This window comes from Trichomycterus rosablanca, chromosome 14 (genome assembly GCF_030014385.1).
Source record: "Trichomycterus rosablanca isolate fTriRos1 chromosome 14, fTriRos1.hap1, whole genome shotgun sequence".
Classification (NCBI taxonomy): Eukaryota; Metazoa; Chordata; class Actinopteri; order Siluriformes; family Trichomycteridae; genus Trichomycterus; species Trichomycterus rosablanca.
The window spans coordinates 34,334,531-34,347,205 of record NC_086001.1 but is presented as its reverse complement, the minus strand read 5'-3'; the positions used below and the strand labels follow the sequence as shown (position 1 = coordinate 34,347,205).

The 12,675-nt window shown below is 39.9% G+C and overlaps 1 protein-coding gene and 1 non-coding gene across 2 annotated transcripts in view; both read left to right on the top strand.

Moving 5' to 3' along the window:
- LOC134326318 (tripartite motif-containing protein 16-like) overlaps window positions 1-10,796 on the top strand; it is a 30,297-nt gene extending 19,501 nt beyond the window's left edge. The window contains exon 6 of the mRNA XM_063008466.1: window positions 10,273-10,796. Coding sequence (XP_062864536.1) covers window positions 10,273-10,796 — 524 coding nt within the window. The remainder of the gene's footprint in view (window positions 1-10,272) is intronic.
- trnaq-uug (transfer RNA glutamine (anticodon UUG)) lies at window positions 1,553-1,624 on the top strand. Its single transcript has one exon. It is a non-coding gene; the product is annotated as a tRNA-Gln (tRNA).
- Window positions 10,797-12,675: the final 1,879 nt, after the last annotated feature.

The window sequence follows — 12,675 nt, the reverse complement described above, 5'->3', positions numbered from 1 at the left end:
GGGTAAAGGCACTCTACGAGCTGAAGAGACAGCATAGGGTTGGACGTTTTCTCTTAACTGGATCTTCACGGGTTCAGTTTTAAGAAGCCCATGCTCACCAAAAACAGCATGTATTCTATCAATGCGTTTTACAAGTCCCATTTCTGATGCTGTGGCACGGCTCAGCAGATTGTTGCCATTTTGATTGCTTATGACATACACAGGAAATGAATATTTCTTACACTTGTAAGTGGTACTGGCCTGAAATTTACCCAAACAGTCCAGTGGGCCTCCAGGACTGCACAGTGTGATGTTTGAATGTTCTAATTGTTGTTTGGAAGTCAACATGTGGAATGTCTCTTCACACATAACATTTGTATCAGCACCTGTGTCAATTTTAAATGTCACTGGAGTTTTGCCTATTGAAATGTTAACTGTCCATTGCTCCTCATCACTGCTGGTATTTGTAACTGCACTTAAGAAGTATGGAGTCTGTGGCACTGTCTCTGTCACTTCACTAACAGATTTAGAATGGCACATCTTCTCCCAGTGACCCACCTTTTTACATTTGTTGCAGGTTGACTTTATGGCAGGACACCTTTCCTGTTGTTTATGTTTTATTTTTCCACATCTCCCGCATTTAGGATTTGTTTCATCCCTGTACTTGGGCTTTCCAAACACCCGTTTAGGTCTTGTGCTGCTTGCCAGTTTCCCTTTGGAGATTTCCTGCACTGCGGCGCACACCGCTCCCTGCTGATGAACCTGTGTGGTCACCTCCTCGGACTGTCGAACTGTCTGAACAGTTTGCGCCAACGTGAGGTCCGCCATTAACTGCAGTTTACGTGACAAGTCCTTATCAATCATTCCTACGACAATGCGGTCGCGAATGTGTTCCTCTCTATTAACCCCGAACTCACAATGTTCAGAAAGTTCAAATAAGGCTCTTATAAAGGTTTCAGCCTGTTCACCTGGCCGCTGTACTCTCGTGAATCACGTTCCGTTTGGGGTAGTAATATTCGTCGTATTTTCTTAACACAACATCGAATTTCTTATCGTCCCCTTCTGCTTCAAACGTGAACGACTTGAAGATGTTTTCAGCCTCATTGCCCATGGCATAAATCAACTAACTGACCTGCACCTCGCCGTCCTCATTGTGCAACTTTGTTGCTAAACGGAACCGTTGAAATCTCTGTTTCCAATCAGCCCATTCCTTAGGACGGCTGAAAGCGAAGTTTTCTGGAGGATTAAACTTGGCCATATTCGTTAGCAGACAGTCTTAGTCACTTCTGACACCATGTAAAATATTGTAAATAATTAAACAGTCCAAACAATTGAGTCGGGTTTAACACGAACGTTGCTTTTAATCCACACCAGCTCAGAGTAAAACATGACAACTCAAGCACAGCCGGAAACGGTCAATTCACTCCCGTTCACTGCACACTCGCTCCCTCGTACACTTTTAAAGGGCCAGACAAAATCTATGTAAATCGCTTTACATGACATCATCTAACAGCCAACTTGCTCTTAAATGACTAATTATTAACTTTTGGGCTTAAGCAAAATCTCACCGTGTGGTTCCATGGTGTAATGGTTAGCACTCTGGACTTTGAGTCCAGTGATCTGAGTTCAAATCTTGGTGGAACCTGGTTTTATTTAGGTAAAAACACTGTTATCAATGCTGAGTAGAGAATAGTATTCCACATGTGACTGCTCTATGCCGAATTGTAACACCAAAAGTCAAATCATTGTTTACAGCGCCATCTACATAAAGGTTTAGAAACATTAGCAGTATCAGGATGGAAGCGTTCAGCGCATGTGCAAGTACAACAGAGCGCTTGTGGGGTGTAGACCACGATTACTTGTGCTAGTTGTGTCGACCAAGCAGATCACCATTCAGAAAGGTACATCAGTGCCAAAATACGAGCCAGTTTGTTCAGTAAAACTTTATAAGCCAACAGCAGCGAATAAACTTAAGAGTCACCTTAGATTACATGTTAACTTACATCTATCCATCCAGCTTAAATACCATAAACACTACATACAAAACATGTGGAGCTATTCTTACTACAGTAAAACACACTGAACTGACTTTTAAAGTGAAGTTCAAAATGTTGTACAGAGATCGTTCCCATCTAGTGCTGCTAGATAAATTACAGCTTGTTGCTTGGGTACAGATTTGTGACATTATTATTAAACTGTTGTTGTCGTGTTTGTTGTTATTTTTTAACTGATTTTTGTTTACGTGAACAATGTCTGAAATTTGACGAGGTTGATTAGTTTGTAATATGTGTTAAGATGATGAATGAACCTAAACACTTGCTTTTAAATTTTAAGTTTTTATTTATTTATTTTAGTTTCAATACAACGTGACACCGGCAAGATAAAGAAAGCAAAAATAAAGTGTCCCAAGTGTTTTTGTAACGTGTTGTAGACCTGCAACGGCGACTGTTTTTGGTATACAGGAAAGAAAAGGCCGAATGCAGGTGAAAATGTGTTATTTGGCAACCAGCACTGTAAATATTGGACACATGATGGGTTATTTTAACTTGTTGGGTTGTGCAGTTTAACCATTGTGCTGGATTAAATAAATGTAAGAAAATACAGCATTAAAGCATAATCTCAATTAAATAGGCCACAATTTAACACTATAATACAATACAATACAGCGACATTAAATCTTACTGTCTTACTTACTTATTTCCACTATTCTGTGGAGCTACACATTGTTGTTGTGTCTTATATCTGATGATCAACAAGCAGGCTGTGCAATAAAAGACACTCGTCCCTGGGTGGGCTTGAACCACCAACCTTTCGGTTAACAGCCAAACACGCTAACCAATTGCGCCACAGTGACACACACACAGATGTTTCATTGGACGGTACACATGGGTCACATGACTTGCTAACTTTTACAGCAGGGCAATTAAGTTTGGCAAATTGAAATAATGGCATGTTTCTGACCTGAATGAGAGGGGCATTAAAAAGATCTCACACTTGTCAGAGATAACGTTTGAAGCCCAGGTTACCGTATTTTCCGCACTATAAGGCGCACCTAAAAGCCATAAATTTTCTCAAAAATCTGCCGTGCGCCTTATAATCCGGTGCGCCTTATGTGTGCACGGAGTTCCAAAATCTGTAAAAATGTTGTTGTGCGACTTTGGTAAGCGCTCCGCTTGATTGACTATCGCCGTGTTTCTCAACCTTTTTTCAGTCACGGCAGTCACGGCACCCTTTTCAGTCACCCCAGTCTGAAATGTATTAAGAAGCACTTACCCTCTGCATCCCTCCTCGCGCCACACACCCCTCCCCTTGGTGAAACCAACACGCGGTTGCGTATGGCGGGCGCTTCCGACACACTCCCCTCCCCTTTGCGAGCCAACGCATATGACTCGGTTCCTGTTATTCAGTTCGGATCTTTCGCAAACGACTCATCGCTGTACGCAGCAGACGCAACCCGCGTTTATTTATTTAAATAACATCAGAATGTTTTTGATGGCACCCCTGATGAAGCCAGACAGCACCCCGGTTGAGAATGGCTGGACTATCGGACCATTTCCCGCTGACACAGGGACGTAATACGTACACTACGTACGCTGGCAGCGATAAACCAATCAGAGAACATTACGTAATACGTACAGTACGTACGCTTACCTCCGCCACGCCTCCGGTAGGTATCCTTTTTTTGTAGACCGTATGTTTTAGCGCCTTATAATGCGGTGCGCCTTATGTATGGGTTAAGTACAGAAATAGATCCCGTAATTGAGACTGCGCCTTATAACCCGGTGCGCCATATAGTGCGGAAAATACGGTAATAGGACCTGCTAGTTAGAGAAGGATCACTTGTTTGTTAGTTTAAGTCCAAAAGTGGGTGTGGCCCGTACGGGGATCGAACGGACCTTGGCGTTATTAGCACCACGCTCTAACCAACTGAGCTAACCGGCCGATGTCCAAGCTCAGGGCATATACCCACATACCCGATTCTACACTGACAGCCCTTCAGTTATGGAGCTGCCACACAGAAACGATGGAGAGCTTTACTGTTGTTGAGCAGAACAGATCTTCGTGTGATGACTGAGGTTCATGTATTTTTCTTTTAAGAATAAATAAAAGCTGATGCTTTTAACCTCATACTTTCCTAATACTTTTATTCTACACTGTCTAAATTTCTTTTAGTCTTCTGCCATGTGCAGTGCAAGAATTCACAAAACTACACAGCAGCTCTCTTTTTATTTATTCACTTATTTTTTCCATTGATAAAATAGATTGTAAGCAATTATAAAGGTCATGCCATGTTCATTAGGTGAAATGAAGCCAGAATTAAAGATGGCAGAAGAACAGGGTGATATTCTTACTTTCAGTGATTAAATTACTCAGGTTAGAAAGTCCTGATACACAGCACATGCTCACCTGACTCTCTCACAACCATGCTACCTTTAATCATTAATGGGGGATCGAACACACGACCTTGGTGTTATTAGTACCACACTCTAACCAACTGAGCTAACCGGTCAGTACATCTTTAGATCTTTGTACATAATTCTACACCAGTGGCGATTTCTCTAAGACTGCAAGGGAAGCTCAGCTTCCCCTAAAATGTCAAAAATTAACTGGTCAAATATGTACAGTTGTGTTAACATTTCATTGACTACAAATGCGTTAGAACACGTTCATCTCGAAGACGAGTTCGTTCAGAATCAGCTACTTATCACAAATCGACTGACTCAAACTTCTCATACATTCCCGGAGCGCCGATGCATTTGCCCGCAGAAGCTGAGCGTCTCTGGGGGTGAATTGAGCTGTGGGCGGGTCTGGACGCTGAGCTTCTGCAAGATGATTGGAGGATCAGTGGAAATGCTGAATCCCGTTTTGATTGAAAGCTATCACTGAGCGCTTCAGTCCCATCGCGGATTTTGCGAGTGAAGTCAGAAGACAAACTGTAACCCATTTCAGGCCATTTTCTTGAAAAGGAACGGAGGGTAGAATTTATATTTAAATAAATTGACCAATTTTATGATGTAAGCCGACAATGAGCTTCCCCTCTTTGAAAGACCAGCAGCCGCCACTGTTCTACACTAACTCCATTCAACCAGCTGCATGGCAGCACAAAAACCATTTGAGATTCTGCACATTTTCAGTGAAGATCTGCAGAAATGAGCGGCTCCTAAACTGAATTTGGTTGTTTTTGCACCAGAAATGCAGCAGTTTCATGTTATTTTAATTATCCGAGATCTCAGTCCTACTTCAGACATCACTGTCTAGTCATTTCTTATGTTCAGACTTTCTTAATACACATCTAAGAGGTTTTGTGGGTTCTTATATGTGTGAACTATCTAAACTATATATAAGTTCTTGACTGAGCTTAATGCCGCCAACCAGTGACTGGACCAGATACGACTCAGGTCCTGCACACAGTTAGTAGTGCTGAGGGAATCATATAAACACTTATATGAATGGAAACATTGTAGAAATGAAAAAGAATCGTTTGTAAACATAGTTCTCGATCGCTATGTGTGAACTACTCAACAACTTGATCCGAGCGGCTCGATAAGTGCTATCGAGATTTCTAGCATGTCAGATATCTGGATCTGAGATGGCAGACTAGCAATGAGTGCTATGTTGATCAGCCAATGAGAACACAAGATACGGTGTGAGGGGAAACGCAGGGGAGGAGTGTAAAAAGGTGGGACAGTGGCGTAATATAGTTTATATCAGAATACATCAGCACACACACAAGTTTTACAGTATTTCTGACCTGATCGTTCTCTACAAAACACCCACGCTGCATTGCAAAAATATGTATTAACCTCCAACTCACTATAGAACAATCCAAGCCAAATCCATTTAGATTCATTTATTTTTCTCTTTGATTTTACGCTGCACATCAGCACACAAACTTGTATTTTTGGACGTGGTATCATTAAACCTCTTGTCACTTCTCGCGTTTGTTTTCGTGACAAAACGTAGTTTGGGAGATCAGAGAAGCTCGCCTGCGATTCCAGTTGGTGATAGATGGTGTAGTGTGTGACCCCCTATCACCGATCAGTCATGTAGTGTGAAATACAGACCGACTTGAAAGACTCCCGATTGCAAGAGATCCAGTCGTGTAGTGTGAACTTGGCATTATTCTCCAGATTGGAAGCACGTTTGAAAAAAGGGGACAAGATCTTGTGACCTTGTTGAAATAAACAATCTTTGTGATGTCCCCCTGTTGTGGCCCTTTTGTAGAATTGTAATGAAATAATATGAGTTGAGAGACGTGATATTAATGAAGTTTTAGGGTAATGATTTAAGGCTGCTCTGAGTAACTGACAGTAGGTCTGTATCTTCACTGCTGAGTTCAATGTTCTGTAACATGTTGGGAAACGTTGTGCCTTCTTTCACCTCATATTACTGACTTCATACACAAAATAATGAACAAATGTGAAAATAAACATCCATCCACCTTCATATATTCAGTGAGTTTATTTATTTATTATTTAATGTTATAAGATCTTGAGGCTTGTTGATCCTGGTCATCCATGTTCTACACTTCTCATACAGCTGTGTGGATCAACAAGGGCGGCACCTCAGTGGAGTTCCTCTAACCAGTCACACACAGATACCCAAAATGCATCGTTCTGGTAAAAGAAGAGAGAGAGAGAAGATGGGTTAGAGAGAAACATCTGCAACAATCATTGAAATGTGAAATTGAGATGTAATGTGTCCTGATTGGATGGTGCCACCATCATCCCTCCTTGTCGCACTGACGACGTCTCCTGCTAAATAAAACAAGAAGAGATGTAAGAACATTCCAGAAGCTGTAACGTTTAGACAGATGAGCATGTAGAGCAGCGTTTATCAGGTAAAATACACTGATTGTGGGAATGTTAGCTGGATTTCTTACATATCCGCTCAGCTACACACTGGACTACTGCGCTGCTTCCTTCTCAAGAGCAAAAAAAATGATGCTCTCCTCATCTACACACACAAACTCTTACACACATTCACACTTACACTTTATTGACACAGACACAATTCAAAAAGCTTTATTAGCGTGACTGTGTGTTTGTTGTTGGATTGTGTGTTGCTGGTGTTTGTCTGTGTACTGTTTATGTATGTGTATGTAGTGTTTATGCATTTGTGTAGCATTTGTGTGTGTGTGTGAGTCGTATTTGTGTGTGTGTGTGTAGGGTTTGTATGTGTTTGTGTGGTGTTTGTGTAGCATTTGTGTGTGTTTGTGTAGTATTTTGTGTGTGTGTGTGTGTGTAGCGTTTGAGTGATTGTGTAACATTCGTGTGTTTGAGTAGTTTTTATGCATATGTGCAGTGTCTGTGTGTATTTGTGCAGTATACAGTGGGGCCAAAATTTAGTCAGCCACTGATTATGCAGGTTCTCCTACTTAGAAAGATGAGGGAGGTCTGTAATTTTCATCATAGCTACACTTCAACTATGAGAGACAAAATGAGAAAAAAAATCCAGGAAATCACATTGTAGGATTTTTAAAGAATTTATTTGTAAATTATGGTGGAAAATAAGTATTTGGTCACCCACAAACAAGCAAGATTTCTGGCTCTCACAGACCTGTAACTTCTTATTTAAGAAGCTCTTCTGTCCTCCACTCGTTACCTGTATTAATGGCACCTGTTTGACCTCGTTATCTGTATAAAAGACACCTGTCCACAGCCTCAAACAGTCAGACTCCAAACTCAACCATGGCCAAGACCAAAGAGCTGTCGAAGGACACCAGGAAGAAAATTGTAGACCTGCACCAGGCTGGGAAGAGTGAATCTACAATAGGCAAGCAGGTTGGTGTGAATAAATCAACTGTGGGAGCAATTGTAAGAAAATGGGAGACATACAAGACCATTGATAATCTCCTTCAATCTGGGGCCCCATGCAAGATCTCATCCCGTGGGGTCAAAATGATCATGAGAACAGTGAGCAAAAATCCCAAAACTACACGGAGGGACCTGATGAATGACCTGCAGAGAGCTGGGACCAAAGTAAAAAAGGCTACCATCAGTAACACACTACGCCGAAAGGGACTCAAATCCTGCAGTGCCAGGCGTGTCCCCCTGCTTAAGCCAGTACATGTCCAGGCCCGTCTGAAGTTTGCCAGAGAGCATATGGATGATCCAGAAGAGGATTGGAGAATATCATGTGGTCAGATGAAACCAAAATGGAACTTTTTGGTAAAAACTCAACTCGTCGTATTTGGAGGAAGAAGAATGCTGAGTTGCATCCCAAGAACACCATACCTACTGTGAAGCATGGGGGTGGAAACATCATGCTTTGGGGCTGTTTTTCTGCAAAGGGGACAGGACGACTGATCCGTGTTAAGGGAAGAATGAACGGGGCCATGTATCGTGAGATTTTAAGCCAAAACCTCCTTCCATCAGTGAGAGCATTGAAGATGGAACGTGGCTGGGTCTTCCAGCATGACAATGATCCCAAACACACCGCTCGGGCAACGAAGGAGTGGCTCCGTAAAAAGCATTTCAAGGTCCTGGAGTGGCCTAGCCAGTCTCCAGACCTCAACCCCATAGAAAATTTGTGGAGGGAGTTGAAAGTCTGTGTTGCCCAGCGACAGTCCCAAAACATCACTGCTCTAGAGGAGATCTGCATGGAGGAATGGGCCAAAATAGCAGCTACAGTGTGTGCAAACCTGGTGAAGACTTACAGGAAATGTTTGGCCTCTGTCATTGCCAACAAAGGTTATGTTACAAAGTATTGAGTTGAACTTTTGTTATTGACCAAATACTTATTTTCCACCATAATTTACAAATAAATTCTTTAAAAATCCTACAATGTGATTTCCTGGATTTTTTTTTCTCATTTTGTCTCTCATAGTTGAAGTGTACCTATGATGAAAATTACAGACCTCTCTCATCTTTCTAAGTAGGAGAACCTGCACAATCAGTGGCTGACTAAATACTTTTTGGCCCCACTGTATGTGTAGTTTGCATGTGTTTGTCTACTGTTTGTGTATGTGTGTAGGGTTTGTGTGTATGTGTAGGGTTTGTATGCATTTTGTAGTGTTTGTGTAATGTGTGTGTTTGTGTAATGTGTGTGTGTTTTTGTGTAGTGTCTGTTTGTACATGTAGGGTTTGTATGTGTTTGAGTGTGTTGTTGGATTGTGTGTTGCTGGTGTGTGTCTGTGTACTTTTTGTGAATGTGCCGTGTTTGTGGGGTGTCTGTGTAGTATTTGTGTGTAGTGTTTGTGTAGCGTTTGTGTAGTAGTTGTGTGTGTTTGTGTAGTATTTGTGTAGTTTGTGTAGTTTGTGTAGTAGTTGTGTGTGTTTGCGTAGTATTTGTGTGTATTTGTGTAGCGTTTGTGTGTGTTTGTGTAGTAGTTGTGTGTGTTTGCGTAGTATTTGTGTGTATTTGTGTAGTGTTTGTGTAGCGTTTGTGTGTGTTTGTGTAGTAGTTGTGTGTGTTTGCGTAGTATTTGTGTAGTGTTTGTGTAGCGTTTGTGTGTGTTTGTGTAGTAGTTGTGTGTGTTTGCGTAGTATTTGTGTGTATTTGTGTAGTGTTTGTGTGTATTTGTGTAGTGTTTGTTTAGTGTTTGTGTGTTTGTGTAGTATTTGTGTGTGTTTGAGTAGTATTTATGTGTATGTGTAGTGTCTGTGTGTTTGTGCAGTGTATGTGTAATGTATGTGTGTGTTTGTGGTGTTCGTGTGTGTTTGTGTAGTATCTGTGTTTGTGTAGTATTTGTGTAGTATTTATATGTATGTGTGGTGTCTGTGTGTGTAGTATTTGTGTGTTTGAGTAGTATTTGGGTGTATGTGTAGTGTCTGTGTGTATTTGTGCAGTGTTTGTGTAATGTATGTGTATGTTTGTGTGTGTTTGTCTAGTGTCAGACTTACACACACACTTAGACATACATATAATTACACTTACACTCACACACTGTACACACAAACACTGTACACACATACACACACTGTACACACTTTGTACACACACACACACACACACACTGTACACACACACTGTACACACTTTGTATACACACACACACACACTACACACACACTGTACACACAAACACTGTACACACATACACACACTGTACACACTTTGTACACACACATACACACACACTGTACACACTTTGTACACACACATACACACACACTGTACACACTTTGTACACACACACACTGTACACACAAACTCTGTACACACAATTACTGTACACACACATACACACACTGTATATACACACACACTGCACACACTCACACACACTGTACACACGCACTCTCTCTCTCTCTTCTATGTTAATTGGTTTATTTTGTGTTTCCTTTCCAGATGTTTGTGGGTTCACACTGGATCCAAACACAGTAAATAAAAACCTCCGTCTGTCTGAGGAGAACAAAGTGGTGACCTGCAGTAGAACATCACAGTCGTATCCTGATCATCCAGATAGATTTGATCGTTGCTATCAGGTTGTGTGTAGAGAGAGTGTGAGTGGACGCTGTTACTGGGAGGTTGAGTGGAGTGGGGATGATGGGGTTTATATAGCAGTGTCATATAAAAGCATCAGCAGGAAGGGAGATGGTGATGAGTGTTTGTTTGGACGTAATGATCAGTCCTGGAGTTTGTACTGTTCTCCATCTAGCTTTTCATTCTCCCACAATAACAAAGAGACTAAAATTCCCATAATGCCAAGTTCCTCTAGAATAGGAGTGTATGTGGATTATGAAGCAGGAACTCTGTCCTTCTACAGCGTCTCTGATACAATGAAGCTCCTCCACAGAGTTCAGACCACGTTCACTCAGCTCCTCTACCCGGGGTTTTGTCTTTATTCAGGATCAGTGAAACTGTCAGATTGAACAAATTAAATGTAAAATTTACATGAAAGTGTAACATTAAACTGTTTGAGTGATTTTAGAATCTGTGAGGCAGTGATACATTTATGAAGATTTTCTTTTTCAATTTATTAACCACCATTTATTCAGTGTTGTGAAAAAGTATTTTCCCCCGTCCTGATATTTATAAATATAAATATTTATCATCTAAATGATTCAGATATTAAAAATAAATTAAATAAAAGATAAACTGAATATTTAAAAACATAAAAGAGAAAATTTGTGTACATTACAAAATGGTAAATGTGATAATTTTCACCTTAAACTTCTTTCTTCTCAAGTCTATTGCAACCCCAAATCAGAAAAAGTTGGGACAGTATGAAAAATGCAAATACTGTTAAAAAGAATAATAATTTATAAATGTATAAAAATTAATAATAATAAAGTCACAAATCTGTACCTATTCAACAAGATTTAAACAAGATTTCTAGCACCACTAGATGGGGATGATGAACTCCACATGATTATAAACTTCACTTTAAAAGTCAGTTAAACTGTAAAGATTTTCATTTGACTTTTTTCAGTTTAGTTTATAATAAATGCAGTACAAGGAGACCTTTGATTTTCAAAGGCAGTTAAACAAAGTTACTTGCTGATATTTGTGGTAATATTTTGTAATATTTATTTGTTCTTTCCTATGTACCAGAAAAGTCGTCATTGCTGCCTGCAACACCTTACAAAACAACTTTTTTCTTGCTGATGTGATGTTGTATTGAAACCAAAATGAATTAATAAATAAATTAATGCTTGTTGCTTGGGTACAGATTTGTGACATTCTTATTATTATTGTTATTATTACTTTTTTATTGTTTTAATTATTAAATGTTGATGTTGGGTTTGTTGTTATTTTTTGAAAACTGTTCATGTTCTGAAGTGTAAAACCTTAAACAGCACCGTCTATAAATAAAATAATCACCTTGTGCTTCCACTTGAGATTTTTGAATGTCTGAACTTTGACGAGCTTGATTAGTTTGTAATATGTGTTAAGATGATAAATGAACCTAAACACTTTCTTTTAAATTTTAAGCTGTTAATTACTTATTAGTTATTTTAGTTTCAATACAATGTAAACTTTCAAGATAAAGAAAGCAAAAATAAAAATGTCCCAAGTGTTTTTGCAACGTGTTGTAGACCTGATTGGTGACTGTTTTTGGTATACAGGAAAGAAAAGGCCGAATGCAGGTGAAAAGGTTTCAAGGTAGTTGTGTTGTGCAGTTGAACCATTGTGCTGAGCTGTGAGGTTCTTTTTTTATCATGGATCAACTATGTAACTTTACTGCAGCTTGTATTTAAATGAAAGGTTTACATTGCTGTCTTCAGGATTTCCTCTTTAGTGATATTTAATGTTAATAGCTGTTCTGATCTAAACGATGCTGCTGCCTTTGACCTTTAAACTGAGAAGTGATTTGTGAGATAATTAAAATAAGTGAAATGTTTATTTTGTACTTTGGTTTTATATTATTTGTGCAAACATTTGTTTTATGCAACTTTAAACCTGTAATAAAAGATGAACATTTTAAATGGGTCTTTATTTGCTTTAACTAAGCTAAAGTTTTTAACAGGGACAAAAATGAGTTTCTGTCGCAGCTTGTTTGTTAGATTAAGTCCAAAAGTGGGTGTGGCCCATACAGGGATCGAACCCGTGACCTTGGCGTTATTAGCACCACGCTCTAACCGGCCAGTGTACAAGAGCAGGGCATATACCCACATACCCGATTCTACACTGACAGCCCTTCAGTTATGGAGCTGCCACACAGATACGATGGAGAGCTTTACTGTTGTTGACTTTACATATTTACATTTAATTATCCCACCATCTTCTAGTGCATAAAACCCAGTTCAT